At 38.0% G+C, this 20,788-nt stretch overlaps 1 protein-coding gene across 2 annotated transcripts in view; it reads left to right on the forward strand.

The window, feature by feature from the left end:
- The window catches only part of BICC1 (BicC family RNA binding protein 1), a 112,418-nt gene that overhangs the window by 67,905 nt on the left and 23,725 nt on the right, over positions 1-20,788 (forward strand). Inside the window, exons 2-7 of one of the 2 annotated variants that reach the window (XM_054832287.1) lie at positions 7,742-7,950; positions 15,835-15,914; positions 17,093-17,251; positions 18,181-18,234; positions 19,171-19,365; positions 20,306-20,557. In XM_054832287.1, coding sequence (XP_054688262.1) covers positions 15,894-15,914; positions 17,093-17,251; positions 18,181-18,234; positions 19,171-19,365; positions 20,306-20,557 — 681 coding nt within the window. In that variant the 5' untranslated portion in view covers positions 7,742-7,950; positions 15,835-15,893. The remainder of the gene's footprint in view (positions 1-7,741; positions 7,951-15,834; positions 15,915-17,092; positions 17,252-18,180; positions 18,235-19,170; positions 19,366-20,305; positions 20,558-20,788) is intronic. The other variant, XM_054832286.1, reaches the window with a different exon arrangement.

Genomic DNA, 20,788 nt, shown 5'->3' on the forward strand with positions numbered 1-20,788 from the left:
CTAGTCTTAACTTCACAATTCTGAAGTTTCTACTTGATGAATATCCTGGGGGAAAGCTGGTAAACACCACTGCATTGATGCAGATGTTCATTACTGTCCTAGACCAGTGATTAAGTATCTAACATGTCACTATTCTCATCTCTAATATCTTTGTGCTACTTCCATAAAGATGCAATTTAGATGACTGCAATTTCAATTTGTTAAGCCTATAACAGATGTCTCATCTTGCATCAAAACATATGTATGATTTAAAATACTGGGAACACAAAACATTAATTTCTAGTCCATGGGAGTTGAGGATATTGCACAAGACGGCAATAAAAAGGATTAAATTTGAGTGCAACTGTCATCCAGCTTATTAGATTTGTGTCCGGTGCAATGTCAAATAATGTAAACATCTTGGTTTCGCAATGCTGGAGGAGAATAATAGCCCAGAAAGTAAGCTGAGTAAATACTGGGCTTCAAGAAAATGCAAGCTTTTTTGTGGAACTTGCTTAGAATACTGCAATGGCGAACAGTTCCCACGAAGATTTTTAGCAATAAATTTGTAGAGTTATACTAGGCCATACACATGCAAAAGACATTCCTGTGTATATTTCTCATCTCCTGTTTCTATTGTAATGGAGTGCAGTGAGAAGCGAAGCTCACATTCGCTTTCCTGCATATGGGTTCTGTTATGTGGAGAATTTCAAACATGAATTGACGTGCTTACAGATATACATTTGGTCACTCCCAAGAAATCTGAATTTCAGACTGAACATATAATTTCTGGGAGGGGGGAAAAAACCACTGAACGTGTCTGGATGCAGTATTTGTTGTTTCCTGCTTGCAGGAAATTTGCCTGAAAGCTAAGGAGGTCTGGTGACTTCCCATTCTTAAAATGATTGAAATGTAGCGTCTTTCCTTCTGTTAGATACTCTGCCCTGTTCCATACTGGGCAGGGTTTTCATTGATCATTAACTGATGGGATAGTATGTATTTATAAAATTTGCAACTGGCATCAAGTTGGCAGAACACAATTTACACCCAAAACAAATTGGAGAAACCATGCAAAATTAGTAACAACTCAGTAATGGGAATTCAACGCAGGCTGCTTGGAGAAGAAAGATCAGGTGCACGGTATTGAAGAAAGGGGTTTAAACATCATTGTGTACCACAGATTAAACAGGCACTGGAGTGTGGTGCTGTATCCCAGAATAAAGCAAACTAGGATGTATATTCAGGGTCATGGTTTGTAAATAAAATGTATTTATTTTGTGCATCTAAAGGATTGCTGAGGTTTCACCTGTGCAATCATACCAGTTACCAGTGCCAATGTTCAGTTTGGACAATCTGAAGAAAATCCAGGGAAAGCAAAGGAGATGTTTGACAAGAAGAATTGGGATGAGTTTTTTAAAGAAAGTAATGTTATATAGAATGAAAAAAACAATGGAGGCTATGTGGGAGTAGGAGAAAGGTGATTGTTATCAGTGTCTACTTAAGACAGGATTAAAAGCAAACATTTCTGTCATAAAGATTTCTCTTGGATATTAGGGAGGACAAGGATAGCTAATTTTTATAGTAAGTTGCATATGCTTTGGGGTACCTACTAGTGGAGATTTTTCAGGACAGATAAAGTAACTATCACCAGTGCTCTAGTATACTAGATCCTGCCACAAAGGTGACTTAAATGACCACCTGTAATAGTTTAGTCCTTAATTTCCTGAGACTTTTTTAAAGAACTGATCCTGATTTTGATGCTTACTGAAGGATACTGCAAGAAGGAATCCATGTAGAACTGCCGCAACAGCGCATGACTCTGCACTAGGTAGGGAGGGGAGCGGACTTCTGGATTCTGTAAGTAAAGAAAGGGTTTGTTCCAAAGTGAGGGCGTTAGAAGAAAAAGAAACAAACAAACAAAAAATGCTATAGAGAAGGCCATTTGTAGCATGAATTATTGGTGAAATGTAGGACAAAAGAGAGAATAAAGTCTATGAGCATATGACAAAATGGATTATGCTTTTAATCAGCTGACTCATAAAAAAGAATACTACTTAGCGGTGTAAATAGCATATCAGCCCAAAGGAAGAAATTCTTCAAAGTAAGAGACTCTTGGCAATAAATTTTTGTTTATTGCCCCCTCCCTGCCCCCCCGTATACAATGACAGGCAAGGATTTTTTTGTGTATATTTTTGCTTCTTCCTATTTTGTCATTGTAGTAAATAAAACTTGAACCAGTCGTAGCTTATTTCAGCAGCAGCTGAAAATGAATGCCTGGTAACTTATATTTGAGTGCCTAAATTTAGGTTCCTAAATCTGTATCTGCAAGCGGTGTCCTTTGCTGTTCTGTTCTCGTCTGCTGGCAGGACAAAGATGTGAGCACAGAGCTGGGGGGTGGGAGTTGGTGCTGGAGGAGGCATTCCTCACGAGTGAGAATCTGCAGAATATTTAGGCTTTTTTAAGTCCCCGTTGCTTTTCCTGCCGCAGCCCCAACCATGTGTAGCTGTATTATTTCCCAACCAGTATTCTGCCATTAGCAGTGCCTGGGTATTGAAAACCAAGTGGTGAATCTTGTCCTGTCCCAGCTGGTTTTGCTGGTGAGTGGCAGGTTACCCAGATTTGTTGTGTCCTCTTGAACGAAGGCTGTTTTGTGCAGGGGCTCAGCTGTGGCTCCCACCCTGCCCCCCAACCTTACACTGCTGCCTTGGTCAGTGGAGCAAAGCCAGTTGGGTACACAGCAAATGTTTGAAGCGGGTCAGAGTGGTTATGAAGAGCCATATGACAGCTCTGCATGTCCATGCTTCACCATCCCCGAAAGCAGAGAAGGAAACTGTAGGACAAGCAGCTCTCAGACTTGCCCTGAGTTGAAAGGGCAGGCTCTGAAACTGCTGTGAGAGGATGGGGAGTTTGCTTTTTAAACCTCCTGTACCTCTCCAAATGAAGGTGGGACTCCAGAGGGTTGGATGAGTAAATTGGGACTTCTGGGAGACAGAGGATTTGTGTTTGTGCCACTGAAGAGTTTTGTTTTGCAAATGTTGCAAATTTCTGCTTCCTGTTATTAAAATGGACTTTTCCCCTCGTTTGCTGACCTTCCTCAGTCACCACTGGTTTAATCACCTCAGTCATAGAGTGGGGCTTTTTTTGGCACGGGCAGGCTAAACTTTATCTCGACAGTGAGGTATGTAAAACCATAGCTGCTAATGACATTATTGACATAATCCTGTGCCCAGCATTGACATTCAGGAGTTAAACTGATGTGCTAGCATATGGGCAGTGCTAGGTGGTATCTTTGAGTTTCTCTCGAGCAGCATCTTTGTTTTGTAAGTCTTGTGTTTGCAGGTAATTTTTTGAGTGACCCTGATGTCTGGTGGTAGCAGTAAACAAAAACGGCTATTTGCAAAAATTCTGTTTAATTCTGGTTGAAATTTGTCAGAGTAAAATCAGTTGAAGGCAACTTTTTGAAAATGGCATGAATTTATTATTGATTGAATTATCAATTTTTCTTCTTACTATATGTGTGAGCTAGAATTTGACTTTGACTTTTCTGTACTTAATGGAAAATTTGTCTTCTCCCACAAATATTTAGACAGCTGAACTGTGGGGACAACTTTCAGCTGTTTTACGTTGTTTGTCCACAGCTGCTGCTCTGCACTTTCCTGGTTTAAAGTGCTGGGACACAATGGGTTTGTAGGAGATGCTGGAAAGGGGCTGTGATTTTTTTTTTTTGCTATAGAGAAACAATTAGTAGAAAACTAACACTGGGGATTTTTTTTTTTTTACTTTAAACTGTAAATATAGAACTTGAAACAAAGATGACTTTTGGGTTTCTGAGCATCACTAAGGGGATGTGTCCTCTACCTGAAGGAGCAAATTTCATGTACCTCACTATCTTCTAGTTTATTTTTTCTATAATTAGCCAAGTTTGACAATATTTTCATGTTTTGCAGTCTGAAATGCATGCATGCACACACAATACGCAGTCTTGATTTCATGAGTGGCTGCTCTCCTCAGGCTGAGTATAAAGCTGGAAAAGTTCAGCTGTTTTCTGTGTTTATGTTTGGCTTGTAAATATATCAAGGAAAAGAATCTTTGTAGTTTTAGTAGTTCTCCAAGTATTCATCTTAGGTACTCCCTGCTAAGCTTCCTAATTAACCTATAGACTACCTGTTGCAGCTTTTAACTATTGCTTATCTTAGCACAACTTTGTAAATGGTAAGTATTTTCTGTAATGTGTTGCTAAGGCAATCAATACATAATTGACTTAAAGATTTAAAGCAAGTCTCTTGCTGACATTGTGTTTATTGTTTGGAATGCCAGATTAATTACAGCATGTATTGCAGTTGCTGTATTATGAGCTACATCTGCTTTTTGTTAACTTTCTCTGTAAATGAGTAACTGTCAGTGCTTACTGTTTCTCGTATTCCAAAGAAAAATTCCCCAAACCCTATAATTGTGTACTTTAAAAATTAAAGAACCGTTGTGTTTAGATCACAAGTTCGTTTATTTCTCTTGTTTCTGGAGGAGCTGACCCAAGCATAGATGATTCCTCCCTGTTTTGCAATAAAAAAATGAACAGAAGACTGTCCCATGCCATTCGAAACTTGGTTACGGGAGTTCCTGGTTCTCTTCGATCTGAGCAGTTAGACACGCACACATCCACAGCATCCCCTGTGCCAGCAGCTGGCAGCCAATGCTTCATTTACTGGAGTTATTTAAATGAGCCTCCAGATTGCTACCATTTCAGAAACCAGCCGGATCGTTTAATTTCCCCCCACTTTGTGTACAGTGTAGGTGACAACTGAGCTTTTAAAGTCACATTTGCTTGAGCCTTTTATCTTGTTTGCAATTTGTCAATTCTTCTGTGCTCTGTGTGTGTGTGCCTACAGCAACAAATTCTGGTCCTGTGCAAAAACGTAAAATCAAGACTTTCCTTCAGTTCAGAGAAAGATATGATGCATTTATGGTCATATTTCTGAATATGAATTTGTTAAGGAAACAAATTCTACATAGCAAAGGAGCCAGCAGGTGGGCATGGTACTTTTAAGTAAATTTACAGCAGAGAGAGTTGAACTGTGTTCATTCCTGTAAGAAGAGTAGGAAAAAAGGTTTGGGCTTTTCTGTTTTTTGATTAGGGCTTATTGTACTTGCCATAAGGAACAGCAATTTGCTTACACTCAGGCAGATAAGGGAGAGAGCCAAAATACAAAGACAGTTGTAACGTGAAGGGAATTATCAAGGGATTCAACATCCACTGAGAGTGCTTCACAGTAACCGTAGTAAAAACTGAAGTTCCAAGCCCTGGAATATCGTAATATAAACCCTTATCATTGTAATTAAATTACTTGGGAATACAAACTTGTCACAATCTTTCAGCAAAAACTGGAATTAGCTGATGTATTTGTTTTGGATTTTTAGGGCTTCTTGCCATTAGCAGATAACCTTGCAGTGTGCTCCATACTGCGTTTGCATGTAAACTAGAGACTGATGTAGTCTTCCACTCTGCGATTCCCATCCTTCTCTTTAAACTCAATTTTGGGGCACATAAAAAAGCAATTTATCAGAATGCTGAAACTCACATCACACAGATGCTCAACTGGCAATTAATTTTTCTAGAGGTGAGTTTTGCTATTGGTCTGATGCTGGAGAGAGACAGGTGGACAGAAGAGATGCAGAGAAAATTCACCTGAGAACAGCTCAGGGATGATTTCTTGATTTAAAAGGCAACACTTGACATCTTTCATGTGGTTTTTTTAAGCATATGACAAAGAAATTACTTTTACAGAGGAACAATGTGGGTAGTATATTGTTTACTTGCTATGAACCCTTCCCTGAAAAGAAAAACAGAAGCTTTTAAGTATGTCAGTGGTCTTCAGGAGATGAGGGCTCACTTACCGGATCAGCCGCAAACTGCTTTTCATTCTGGAGAAAATCATTTAATGTCTGTGAATAAGAATAATGTTTTAATGTAATATATAGAACTGTTACAGTGCCATACAAGTATTACCATGCTAAAAGCCAAGAAATGTAGATTACTATATAATTAAAATGTGTAAATCAGTATTCACATCAAAAATTACTTGTATAAAACATCCTGAAGTTTTTATAAGTAGTTTCCACTAGATGACTAATTTTTTTCTTGATTAGGTGCATCACAAATAGATTCAGAAGAAAGATGGAAACACTACTTCCCCTATCTGCCTACTTGCTTTTTTTTCTTCCTGGAAACTACAGCCTGCACAGCAGTGATGCATGGAAAAAGCTATTACATTGTTATGCTGGCTGTAAAAACTTATGCACCTTGTGCTTTTAAAACATAGTAAAGAAAATCTTGTTCAATGAATGGCAGAAACCAGTTGATAATCATAGCAATTTTTTAGTTAAACTTCATACATTTAGTATTATTATAACTTTAAAATATGTATTGATATCTAACATTTCCAGTTTCAAACCTAAGATGTAGAAATGTAATGCATGTGACGATCTAACTTTCTGAATCAAGATGATGATGACTGCTGCCTTATAGCTTCACAAAAGTATTAAGGAGGTTTTTCTTCCTTAGTATCTATTTATTGTAGGCAAAATTATTTGTATCAAACAAAAAAAAAAAACCCCACCCCATTCACCATGTGCATCAGAAACACAGTTGAAATAAGAACCTCTAAAAAGATAATAATCCAGGAAAGGGAAACTTTTATGGGGAGAATCCATTTCACTCTGTACAAGTGTGATACTAAAGCAGGGAAAATAATAGAGTATTTGTAATCATAACCAAAAATACTAAGTTCAGCTGACTTTGGCTTTAGTCACCAGGTGTCTGATGTCCTATCAAGAACCAGCTGTTTCCATCTTTCTGATAGCATTTCACTTCATACTGATTCTCAAGAGGACAGTTCTGCTCACTCAGGTTATCTGGCGCAGTAGTCTTTGAAGACTAGCTACATCCTCCTGTTCCAACTACAGAATTAACTTTCCAATGGTTGTATAAAAATCAGCTCTCACACTGGAATGCAGTCAGTTGGAGCAATAAGACATTACAAGGCGCAGCAGTAACCGGGAAGCATGAGGATGTAAAGTGTAGTTGGATTTGGATGTGGGAGAATTTGATGCCTCACGCTCAACCTTTGCATTTAGGGTTGTGAGTCAGATGTTATGATGCTTTTTATTTAGTGAAACACAGCCACAATGACTTTTTTTACAAATGTGTATGTAAGAAACTAAAATGATCTCAAGGCTTATGTGTCAAAACTGTAACCTTGAATGAGTGTGTGCTGTGAAGACATAACAGTGTTAATTTTGATAGGAATGTTGTGGGTTGTTTAAGTCCTCTATTAAGTTCATCATACAATACTCTAGCTTTTTTTTCTTCCCTTTATTTCTTATTTTCTTTCCCAGGCATTGTGGTTCTGTGTTTGTGCCTTGAGATACAATGGCAACAGACATTAAGTAATGAACTGTGAATTCATTGGTTCCATGCTGAAAAAATAAGACATAACAGACTTTGTGTCCTGCTGCGAGATTGCCTTGCTCTGGGTGGCTGCTAGGCTAAAGGCTGAAGAACAACTGCCCAAGAAGTAGCAGAGCTGCAGCATGGCGTGTGCCTTTTAGTGTCTGAATGCATTTATAAAATGTCCCTAATGACCTTCTTTATAAAAAGTAAAATAAGGAATTTAAGCTCATTCTGGTGGTAAGAAACTGAAATTGTGTAACTGAAATGGAGTCTCTGGGTGATTACAATTAATTCATTCTCATTTCTTCTTTTCAGGTTTTCTTCTTCTCCACCTTGGCCTTCCCCTTCTCCCTTCAAATCCAGTCACTTTTCTGTTTAAATTGCCATACGTTCTCTTACCTCTTCCTTGTCTTACCTCTTTGCTTATGCTTTAAGAGAAGTCTTTTCAACTTCATTTCTTCTGTCACTGGGTCCGAAATCCAGTCATCAATAGTTTATTTCTCCAAAAATAATAAGTTGTACAGGTAATCTTTTTTTTTTTAAAGCTTATCTGATGTTTCTGGCTAATTTTCACTTAATTCTGGGCATTCTGAATGTTAATTTTCAGTGTTCTGCTGGGATGTTTCAAGGCTGCTGAGCGATCCAAATGTGGGATTTGGCGATGATTTGGTGTAGCAGTGTACCTCATCTTATTTCTTTTCATTTGTGAGGCTATGTCAAACAGATATTTCCCATTAAGTAACCATTTTATTTTAAGTAGCTTCTTACAAGTTTTAAGGCTTTTCTTTTGAACTGTGCTTGAGAAATAAGATTTTTTTTTTTCCCCTCTGCTCTACCAGATGTTGCACAGCATTTCCTTGATTTTGTGTGTGTGTAAGGCCGGTGTTTTACCTAGTCTCTGCTTTATGAATGTTTATGTGTGTCTGTGTATATATATGTGTGTATACATGTATTTTTATAAATGGTGGACAAAAGTAAGGAGGGGATAGTAGGCTTCACGCTCGTAGAGTTGTTACAGTGCAGGATTGAAGGGTAATGCTCTGATATAACGCCTCTCAGGTGACTACGTAACAGCAACCAAAATGTAAAAAGAGCGAAGGGTTGCCCGTAAACTGCTTTCCCTGGAGCTGTGGCAGCAGTGCAACAAGTATGTAGTTTCGGCTTCCTTCTCATATTCTGAGTAGAACAGAAATTCTTCTAAAGATGGTTTGGAGTTAGATGCCAGTAAGGGGGAAAGTTAGGAGTCAAAAAGGTCTGAGAAGACAGAGTCTTTCAAATGTGTGTGCTGCACATATAAGCAGTGGCTCTAGCTAATCCCGAGGACGTTTCGTAATCAGCTGTTTGTCCACAACAAACAGATCCCCTAGAATGCCCAGAGCCTCAGGATATGTTGACTCTGAAGATGCTATTAATTGCTTGCAACCAGTGTTGAGTTTTATGATGCTTTGGGTAGGCTTTTGACCATGCCCAAGTTAGCTGGCTGAAATCTTGGTCAGAGATGATGATGCTGCAGTCAAACTACAAAAAAACCCTACCCCAAACCAAAAAATATCCGTGTTGTTGAGTGATATGTCTGAGGACACAGGGAGAGTCTGCAGGAAATGGCCCATTGCAGTCTACCTTAATGCATGAGTAGCTTTTTTCTTCTGTGGTTTAGATACTGGCAGGGGAATTAAGTGCACTGAGGTGTGTTGGAGAGAGGGTGAGAATTCTTTTAAACTGATAAGCCAACAGCAAGAAGTGCCCAAGTGACAAATTTCCTTTCTTATTCAATCGAGTTACTTTGCATATGCCCTTAACTGTGAGCATTTGCTGCATGCTTTTAGCCTTAATGTTTCTTCTCCATGGGAATAGACTGAGCCTGTTTCACATCTATCTTGGCAATCATCAATCCATCTAGTTTGGTCAGTGAATATCCACTCTAACAACTGTACGCACAGTATTTACTAACTTATTTAAAGCATTAAATAATTTGTTTCGATTCAGTTATCCCTTTTCCCATATTAAGTCCCACATGACCTTTTTGATTAATTGACTTGTTTTATAGACCTATGTTTCATCTTGTTGTAGAGCAAATATACTTGTTCTTCAAATTGAGAATGTACAAATTTACATGTATTCATTTGGCTTTCTCTTTTTAATTTCTCATATAGCTTACTGTGGTTTTGCCAGTAATTTTGGGGCAGATGTTTTCATAACTTGTCCTTAAAACTGCTAGGTCTCTTTCGTCTTTGTTTTTTTCATTGAATGGCTCAAGTTCAGTAATACTCATGGGCTATTCAGATCCTAATCAGCTGCTTATTAAGAATGACTGTCATCTGCTGTGGTGTTGCCCAGTTGTCTCGCTATTTTTAGAATAGTGGTATTTCTGTAACTTAAGTCTTTTCATCCTGTAAACAAGCTAGATGCATAGCTGTGGTCTGAAGAGCTTGCCCAGACATTAAATGTAGTATCTGAATTGCAGGAGAGGCGTACACAGTTAAATGTCTTAATGATTTGAAATACTTCTTGCCTGACGAAAGTTAGTGTAGAAGCATTTGCACTGGCACAAATGTATTTTTGCTTGGAGGAATTTTGTTTTGTTTACTGAAATGTTGCACACAATAGTAGCAAAAAGAACTGGAGGCTTGCTGGTATAGCTGTGGACAAAGACTGAGGAGATGGAAACTCTGCCAAAGTGTAGAGTGAGGAATTTGAGGATAGGAGCAATAAAAGACCACTTGAAGGCAGGACTCTGGCAAAATGTAGACTGTTGAGAAAAATTTCCAGCATTTTCTGTTGTGTAACTTAGCTTTCTATTTTATGTAAATATTCCCCTAGTCTTGAGAAGGGGAGGAACAAAAAAGATCTGTTTAAATTTCTTTTCCATCCTTAAGGAAGAAGATACTGCCCATCAAAATGAATTAAAAGATAGATTACTATACAATGGCACTTCTTCTATTTTGCAAGACACTAATGGTTGTTTTGTATGAGTTAATCTTTCCTAGTTTCTGATACTACACTTGTATTTAAAGCATTAGAGCCTTATATGCTTTTAGCACACAGACTTCTTCTGAAGCCTTTGTTCTGTGTTTACAAATAGTCTGTAAAGCTGTGGTGTCTCATTTCTTCATTCATGGTAGGCATCTGTTCTTTGCTGTAACTCTAGTTTTATTTACAGTATACTTCCAGTTGTATTCAAAAGCTTAAAAAAAGATGTGGGGAAATGTTTTGGTGGTTTTGTGTTTTGTTTTGTTTTTTTTTTCTCTCCACTAAAAATAGGTACCAAAACCAGTGTTCCTTAGGGGTGAAGTATGGCATAGCATCTTGGTGATGCGATCCAGTTGTCATCTGGACATAAATGGCATTGTTATGGCCCCAGTTGCTTGCAGCGAGAGCCACGTCTCTAGGAATCTGTTGGTCTTGCTCAATGGGTGGTCTCATTCCAGTTAAGGCTGTGCACAGGTGCTGTGGCCAATTGGATCAGTCTAGATACTGACTGGAGGATGATTTTATACTTATCTTTATTGACAGTACTATACATACATTACACCTGCTATACCTTTATGTCTAATAATTCTCTTCACACTTTGGAGGGTCGTTTGTCTTGTTTTGGACTTCATTGAGAATGCATTGCTACAGTTGCACCCTGTAGGTATTTCAAATATTAAATGTAGAGACTTATCCAACAAATATTTTTGTCTTAGTAGTAAGGCAAAGTGGTAGTATTTTTCTAAATTAAAAAATGTAACTGTAAATCCATGAAATAAATAGTTGCACCTGAAAAATAGGTGATGGAGAAAAACTTTGTGTTCAGCCTAGTCTAATGTAAATACAACAGCAAACAGATATCACTTGTTGTGCACAGGTACTGAGCACCCTAAGCTTGTGGTGCTGAGAGCTAATAAATTGTCTGGAACCATTTTTATTGTATTTGGTTCCTTATTGGTGACAACAGCTTCAGAAAACATTTAGAAAGCTGAAGTCAACTATTTTAATTACTCACTTGTATTGATGCACAAAGACCTTACATTGTCACTTCATTCCTACTCAGACGGAAATCCTGAAAACAATTTTCAGATACTATCTAGTTTCAGTCTTTTCCACAGAATAGTTCAGATAAAGCAGAAAGCTGAAACTGGAAGTAAACGCTGATTCCATTGGGGTGGGTTTTCTCTATTTAGCAGACAGTCGTTTGAGGTCAAATGCAGCCTGATCTGTACTGGGCTTCTGAGAAGTTTGGGAAAAGCTTGCGTGTTGATTATCTCCTGGGAAATTTTGCCTGTGGTATAGTGTTTAAAAACAAACAAAATCCTTTACTTTGAAAAGAAATAATTTAGCCAGGGGAAAAAACAGGCAGCTCTTCTAGCTAATTTTTCATAATGATTGGTCAAATTAGAGTAGGGATTGTCTCAGAAAAAAAGAATTAATATAGGTGATTTCCTTAGCATATGAACCTTCACTGGAAGACGCTATTAAACACTAAAGGGTTCTTTAATCTCGGAGTGGGGGAAGAGAAGGTAGTAGAAGAACCAGTGAGCCTCAGTGCAAACTGTATCACAAATTGGGCACAAAGCTGGGAGACTGAAATTGCTGAACCATTAGAGCAGACAACTTTCTGCTTTTCCACATTTTCCAGAGGAACTGCAATGTAGACAAGTTAATTGATTCCATAGAGAGGTATATTTAAGAAATTTAAGGATCTGTAATAGAGAATCAGATTGTATGATCTAATTGCCCTTCTGAATTTTTAAGTAGTTCCTGAAGTGATCTGTTTGTTCATTGATTCAGTATTGTTTGGGTACCTGTTGGTTTTCCTGCAGATGATACGTGACTTCAATGTGCTTTCAATTCTTGCAAAGCCAATTCAAAAAATTCAAACTCTATTAGTTGCAGGTAACTCTTCTCATGCAAAATTTTGATGTGGATGTCATATCTAAATTGTGTTTCCTTGAAGGAAAGAGTGAGTGAGTCTCAAAGGAAGAATTCTGTTAACTTAAAAACAAGTTGATTCTTATCCATTACAAACTACTGTGTCATTGAGAAGTCAAGTAAGGAGAGGATACTTAAAACCAATTTTAAAGATTTCATAGCTTATTTTAGAATTGTCACTAATGTCAATGGATTCTTCTTTGCTTTTGGTTTTAAAGTGAGCAAGCTTTTTTCCTCTAAAAAGAACAAAGAATGGTTAAATGTAGAAATATGTGGGGTTTTGCTGAAGCTGTCAGTATCAACAAAAGAGGTGTCGAACTGAGATGAGAAATGGAAAAAACCCAGGTATTCTAAAATGTGTTTTCACCCATAGAATCACAGTGGTTTGGGTTGGAAGGGACCTTAAAGCCCATCTAGTTCCAACCCCCCTGCCATGGGCAGGGACACCCTCCACTAGACCAGGTTGCCCAAAGCCCCATCCAACCTGGCCTTGAACACTTCCAGGGAGGGGGCAGCCACAGCTTCTCTGGGCAACCTGTGCCAGTGCCTCACCACCCTCACAGTGAAGAATTTCTTCCTAATATCTAATGTAAATCGACCCTCCTTCAGCTTAAACCCATTACCTCTTGTCCTGTCACTCCATGCCCTTGTAACCAGTCCCTCTCCAGCTTTCTTGTAGGCCCCTTCAGGTACTGGAAGGCTGCTGTAAGGTCTCCCCGGAGCCTTCTGTACCCCAGGCTGAACAACCCCAACTCTCTCAGCCTGTCGTCTTAGGTGAAGGTACCTGATCCCTGGCTGCTCGGACAATTTCTCTCTATTCCTCCTAGGCTACCTGCCCTTGCTTCCACCCTTTGTAGGCTTCCTTTTCTGTTTGAGTTTGTCCAGGAGCTCCTTGTTTATCCATACAGGCCTCCTGGTGTTTTTGCCTGACTTCCTCTTTGTTGGGATGCATTGCTCCTGAGCTTGGGTGAGATGATCCTTGAATATTAACTAGCTTCTTGGGCCGTTCTTCCCTCCAGAGCTTTGTCCCATAGTATTCTACCAAGCAGATTCCTGAAGAGGCCAAAATCTGCTCTCCTGAAGTCCAGGGTAACGAGCTTGCTGTGCACCCTCCTCACTGCCCTGAGCATCTTGAACTCCACCATTTCATGGTCACTGTAGCCAAGGCTGCCCTTGAGCTTCACATTTCCCACCAGCCCCTCCTTGTTGGTAAGAACAAGGTCCAGCATGGCACCTCTCCTCATTGGCTCCTCTATCACTTGGAGAAGGAAGTTAACACATTCCAGGAACCTCTTGGATTGTCTGTGCCCTGCTATGTTCTCCCTCTAACAGATATTGGGGTGATTGAGATCCCCCATGAGGACCAGGGCTTTTGAATGTGAGGTTGCTCCTATCTGTCTATAGAAGGCCTCATCTGCTTGGTCTTCGTGGTTGGATGGCCTGTAGCAGACGCCCACTATAGTGTCACCTGTCCCTGCCCTCCCTTTAATCCTGACCCATGAGCTCTCGGTTGGCTCCATGGCTAAACAAATAGTATTAAGGAAAAGTAGTAATCTTCTTTGGTACTAATAGGATGCCAGGCTTATTTCAAATATTTTTCATACTTGTGACCAAATGTGTATTAGAGTATGTTTACAAATATGTGAAAATCAACCCCAAAGTGGTGGTGGTCTGGTTTTGTGTTTTTCCTGGTTGCCTCTAAAGAGCACTTGGAGCATACATAGTGTGCTAGAATTTGCTTCTGGGAACTTCTGCCTGTGACATCCACTTCAAATATCATTCACAGCTTAAACACATTAGAACCACATGGCTTACTGTCAACTTAAAAAAGAAAAGAAATATTGCCCTTAAGACTATTTTGGTTTTTTGTTGGTTTTTTCTTTGGTTTTTTTTTTACTTTGCTCCATTGTAAAAAGGCTGAAGCAGCAGATTTGTGGAGCTTCTGTAGATTCTATGCGCATACCATGTTTTTGCGACTACAGTTTTTCCGTTTTTGAAAATGAAATATATCTGTTTCTCAGGACTGAAAATGCTACATTTTTCTTGACTTTCATGAAACTTGGCAGTGAATCCTGTGTTCCGTCAGTGTTTCTGTATCCCCAGCAGAATGTGCTCAGAACTCCCCAGTGATAAAGACTAGAGGTTTTTTATTGTTGGAACGAAAAGAGTATCCAGGCATGGCTTAAACAGTTTCAATTTTCAATTGAATACAACAGGTTTACAATCTGAAGTTGTATTATTTGGCATTTCTTTACTAGTGAAGTGATTTCAATCATTGAGATGATGGGAAAGGCAGATACGTTGTGTTAGGGCTATGTTTTCTCCTTCCTTTGAGAATATATTTACTTTTATATACCCTACGATGTATCTATCTGTCTGGCATAATGAATTAGATTAATTCATTAGCCAGAAGAGCATTTAGATTATTTTTTTTTGAGAACAGTTTATCCCATCATAGGAGAAAAAGCATTCTTACACTGCAAAAGGGAGGGGATTCAAGAACTGGGGAAAGAGAGACGACATCTGCAAAATCATATCCTTATTTCTAATACCTGGAAATTTGAGTGATAGTTGGGGATTTTTTGTTTGCTTATTTTAATTGAACCTATATTTAATGTTTTGGCAGTGATTTTTGCGTTGTGACACTTTATGGTTCTGGACACCAGATGGTGCTGCTAAACTATCTAATGTGTAATTTTCACACTTTTTTTTGAGTAGTTGATAGTAGATTTAGTTCCAAAGTCACTTCTGTACTTTCCCATCCAGGATGCAGAACTGTAACTGAAAGCTCAGCACACCACCTTCTGCTGTTTAAGGACAATGGACTGAAAACTATAATGTAAACTGAAGTATGTTGTAGAATCAACATTTTAGATCTCACTGGGCAAAAAGTGCCATCAGCAGGTGGTGTTCCTGGGTATATAGCTTAGTAGCAAATCTTAATTTATATACTTGACATTTCAAAGATTTGATTTATTATTTAAGTGTCATTTAAGTTTGATAACTTCAATCAGAAAACTTCTGATGTAGACACCTTTATAGCCAGGTTAAAACTGCAAAGAATAGTTCTAGAGACTAATAAAATATCATGAAGTGATGATGAGGGTGGGTTTGAGTTTGGTGGGGGAATTTCTTAGACATTGTGTTTAAGCTTGAACAAGGCTATCAAAAAACTTCTATGGTCCTCTTAATATTTGTTTGAGAAGACATGATGGCTTGGCTATGTAATTGCATTGCAGACAACGTTTATAATAGTGATGTGTGATTTCTATTTATTTGAGGTTGGTTATCATGTTTAATAGACTGATCTGATAATCCTAATTACCAGAAGGGCGGAAGGGATGGAACAATATATTTGGTTTTTAGCTGAATGCCAAAGGTTAGTGGTACAGTTTATTGCTGAGCTATAAATAACGGATTCAAACTTATGTAAGCAGTGAGGAAATTTTTGATAGATATTTTACTGTATTTTTCTTACAAGTCTTTTTCTTTTATAGATCCCCATATTAAAGTCTCTGGAAAAAAGGAAAATGTTAAAGAAGCAAAAGAGAAAATCATGTCTGTCTTGGACACAAAAGTAAGAAAGAACTTACTTTGAATAACACCTTAACCCCTAATTTGGTGGTGACATTGATCTCTTTAAATGGTTTCATTTCAACAGAAGGGATTTATGGATGCTCCAAAGCAAAGTCTCCAATATATTCCTTCCGGATGTTGGTATTTGGTGTATACGAATGTATTTAAACACGCTACAAGAAAATACTTGCTTTAAAGCACTTTTTCCAGATCTGGACTATATAGAAATATTATTTCCAGCCATATGGCTAAAGACATACATAGTTTGTTCATGGGATTGGGCTTTTTACTTTAAAATCTGAAATACAGCTTCACTGCAAACAGCAGATTATGCGGCCACTTCAGCGGAACTAAAACTTTGTTTCTGTTTGAAATTCAATTTTAGGAACAGTTCTGTCTTTAACTGTTGCTGCATTCTCGTACTCTGAAACACTAGGACCAGAATTTCTAAAATATCTATATTTTGGCCAAGGGTCTCATGTTCATCAGATTATTTTTCTTTTTTCATCCAGTATCAAGTCTTTTGGGGCAGTGTGTGTGGCTCCTGTGTAGTTGTATGCCAGCTTTTTGATTCTCCAAACAGATTGCCAAAAGGAACACTCCAGTGATAAGCGCCATTTTTTTGAACAGCTATTAACATTGTTATGGACTGTGAACAATATCACTTTTAACGACAGCTGTAGGCGGTGTTTGTGTAATCTAAAAACTGATGTACCAGAAAAATTTGGTATGTTTGTTAAAGGAGGAAAAAACCCTGTTATTTTAGGTCCGATGGCTTTGATTTGCCAAAGTCTTCATCATAAGATCTTTTCAGATCAGAGAGGAGGGTGTGGCTGCAATTGAAAGAACACAGAAAAAATAAATTTGAACAGATTGCAAAAGGACGTTTAAGTCACAGTTGATAAAAGCTAGGGTGTGTTTTAAAAGCCTTAGACATTTTTGAAGATATATCTTTGAGGGTATTTATTTCCATGTTATTCCTTCATTGGAAAGAAAATGTCAATGGTTTAGCATCTGATTATGATCCATATTAAAAACATCTTACTTGAGTAGTAAGCCAGTTAAGCCACAGCAAAAATACTTTGGAAATACAATTTTGAATGTCATTCTTGAAGTACATTACTCTAAAATACTCAGGTTCTGCTCTGAACCAATCTAATCTGGGTGCTTGATTTCCAGAGCAATCGGGTAACCTTGAAGATGGATGTTTCACATACAGAACATTCTCATGTGATAGGTAAAGGTGGCAATAATATTAAAAAGGTGATGGAGGAAACAGGATGCCATATCCATTTTCCAGACTCAAATAGGAATAATCAAGCAGAGAAAAGCAACCAAGTAAGTATTGTTTAATACTTAACTCACACTGTAATTCCTGAGAGTATAAAACATCTCTAGACTTATTTCGTCAATTTGGGTTTTCTGGGCATGGTGAGTTCATGTGCAGGGAAATAGATTTTTGGTATTTACACTCTGTGGAAAGCATGGGACTTCCTAAGTGAGCAGATCTTTAGAAACAGATGGAAACAATTTGTGATGGCTCATGAATAACTTTAATTTTTTTAAACTAAAATAGTTTAGAGCATACAGAAGTCAACAACTTAGTGTGAATGGTAGAGAAGCAGTATGAAAAGCACTGCTTTTGTAAATTTTTTTCCTGTTCAACACCTGACTTATTTAGCATATTGATTAATTTCTTGGTGCTTTTTGGCTTATGATGTAACTTAGTTGAAATCTAAACTTGGATAGCTAGTGAAAATGAATGTCCTGTTGTAAGAGTTCAGCTTCATTAGAATAAGTCATTGAACCTGAATTGTACATCTTTTGTAATGCTAATATTACTGGAATGTTTACTTTCAAGTCTTTTATCGCTGTCTTTAGAATTCAGTCTTGTGCGTCCTAGTGGCCGCTGAGGAAAAGACAGTAATTTCAAAACGTTCAAGAAAACCTACTGTTGTTGAATATTAGCATTGAGCATGTGTGTACAGTAGTAATTCCATTATTTGATCCAAACTATATTGTTTGATGTATCAATTTTTTTCTAGTTGCTTAAGCCTATGTAACTCAAGATGCTATAATACTCACAGATCTTTTTTTAACTGGTTTTTGTTTTCAGCCACTGTTTAGAGAACTGTAGGATGTTACCAGATGTGAAATAACTGTTGATTTTTTTATATTTTTTTAAGAGTACACAGGTGTATCAATAACTTTTCCAATGCCTCATTTGAAATTGTGATGCTATGTTTTCTATATTATTGCTCTTCCAGGTGTCTATTGCAGGACAGCCAGCTGGAGTGGAGTCCGCAAGAGTTAGAATTCGGGTAATGGTCTATTTTGATATAGTGTTCCCTTGAAAACACTTGAAAGGAAAAAAAAAAAAAAAAAGTATAGTTTTGAGAACCCTAGGTTGTCTGGCTCTGTCTTACGACAGCAGAAATATAGGAGCAAATGTGAGTATCCATACGAGTAAAATGCAAAGGGTATTGTAAAAACAGTAATTTGCATTCTGGCCAAATTTTTAACTTGCCCAAGGTGGACCTTGAACATGAAGTGCACAGTATAAGCAAGATGTAAAGTATCCCATACTGTGTTTAAAATTGCATCTTAATTTACCTTCCACAGATGGCCTGTAGAAGTTCAGGCATCCTGTGAGAATCTATGACTTGGGAAAGACAACTGCTGCCTTTTGAATTTTAACCATCCTCATGTATAATTTGAGTAAATAATTTGGTGGAGTTCAGTTCCATTCTCCACTTGTAGCATTCTTCTATCTTTACCTTCTAGTTTTGACTTGTATGTGTATTCTGGCATGGATAACTGCCTCGGTCTTGACAGTCATGAAGGAAGCTGATGCTTATGTAGCTTTGTAGCTGACTTCAGAGCTCCAATTAATCCATGGCAGAAAAGAGACTTCTCTAGGAAGTTTTACAAATCTTGACCTGTTTGTGGGTCTGCATGGATAAGTGTGGGAAATTACCTGGCTTTATTGGTGCTACGTAGTTGCAAAAGATCCTGCTGTTTTGGAAAAACAAACAAGCAAAACCAAACAAAAAACCTATGAAAAACAAACTCTCCTGTCCCTGGAAACATTGTTGCCTTTTTCCAACTCAAGATAGATGATATTTTTTACCAATGAACTCTGGGCAGCAGATGTATTATGTCAATTTAATAATCACTGACCAACACATTACAATTCAGTAATAGTTCTAGTGAGTGTGATTTCGGCTGTCAATATTTTCTCTTTAATGTTGTTGTAGGAGCTGCTTCCATTGGTACTCATGTTTGAATTGCCTATTGCTGGAATTCTCCAACCAATCCCAGATCCTAATTCTCCCACAATTCAGCATATATCTCAGACGTATAATATTTCAGTTTCCTTTAAACAACGCTCTCGAATGTATGGTGCTACAGTCATTGTCAGAGGGTCTCAAAATAACACTAGTGCTGTGAAGGTAATGTGTCGTCTTAAGTAAGTTTCTGCATGTCATAAATATAATTATAATATAGGTACTTAAGAACTATATTACTGTTACATCCTGCCTCATCAATACATGTTATTATTGTATAATCACTTCTGAAGTCTCAGGGTTCGTGGGGGTGTTTTTAAACTTAATTGGTATAGATGAGATGTAAAAATGTGTAGCAAATAGTTTTAAGTTTAGGATTTAGCATGGTTTGTGAGAAGCTTTTAATCTGTTTTTCTCTTGCACACCTGTTTGGGTTTCCAGCAATTCTGAAATATGTGCTAGTCTTACCCATCTTTTAATTAAAAAAAACACGCAAACAAAAAAGGTCACCAAACCCCCACAAAACAAAAAACCCACCATGAATTCTTCATGCTTTGATCTTCTCAATGTGCACTCAAATGTGTAACCTTGAAAGTTGCCGTAACAGTCAGTAAAACTCATCTTGCGAAACCAGAATTGGGAGATGTGAATTTGACAGTTAAGTAGAGGAACTGCCATGAGCCTATTTAACTTAATAAAGTTTCCTTGTTAACAACTGTCAGTGAGACAGACTGAAATGGTCTCGAATGGGCGTATCTCAAGTCAGTTAGAACATCTTGGGCCAAAATTGAAAGAATAATTTTGCAAGTATACCTACCCTACCCAAATAAATCTATCGTCTTTCCTATATCTGGACATACTGGGACCAAACCATTCAATGTTGTCTTTTACAATGGCTATTAAACACTAAATTTGGTCCTAAACCACGAATAACAAGTAGAGCTTAATCCATCTCTTACCCTTAACAAATCAATCGGGTTTTTAAAGAAAATTCTGTTTTGTTTATCTTGACTGTGGAATCCATGACAATTAAGGAAACAGACTGAAATGTTGTATTGTATGCCTGTGAGCACTGTTTCACCGGTTTCTTGCATTTCCCCCGCAGGAAGGAACAGCCATGCTTTTAGAACACCTAGCTGGGAGCCTGGCCTCTGCGATCCCTGTGAGCACACAACTAGACATTGCAGCACAGCATCATCTCTTTATGATGGGTCGAAATGGCAGTAACATCAAACATATCATGCAGAGGACTGGTGCTCAGATCCACTTCCCTGACCCTAGTAACCCACAGAAGAAATCCACTGTCTACCTCCAGGGCACAATTGAGTCTGTCTGTCTTGCCAGGCAATATCTCATGGTAAATATTTTCAGTGAAACTTGTTTGGAAAAAAAAAATGCCAGATTATAGAAAATATGCTCATTCTGCATGTATTTATTGGTCAAATGTAAACTAGCCTTACAGAGGAAGGATTACTGCTCACATAGCAAAAAGCTGATTCAGTTGAGTCTTCTATTTTTGTCAATGTTTCGGGAGTGTTTGTAGTTATCTAAAACATTTGTGATCTCTGGTATGATTTAAAAAATGACC

Source organism: Grus americana, chromosome 7, assembly GCF_028858705.1.
Source record: "Grus americana isolate bGruAme1 chromosome 7, bGruAme1.mat, whole genome shotgun sequence".
In the NCBI taxonomy this organism is placed as follows: domain Eukaryota; kingdom Metazoa; phylum Chordata; class Aves; order Gruiformes; family Gruidae; genus Grus; species Grus americana.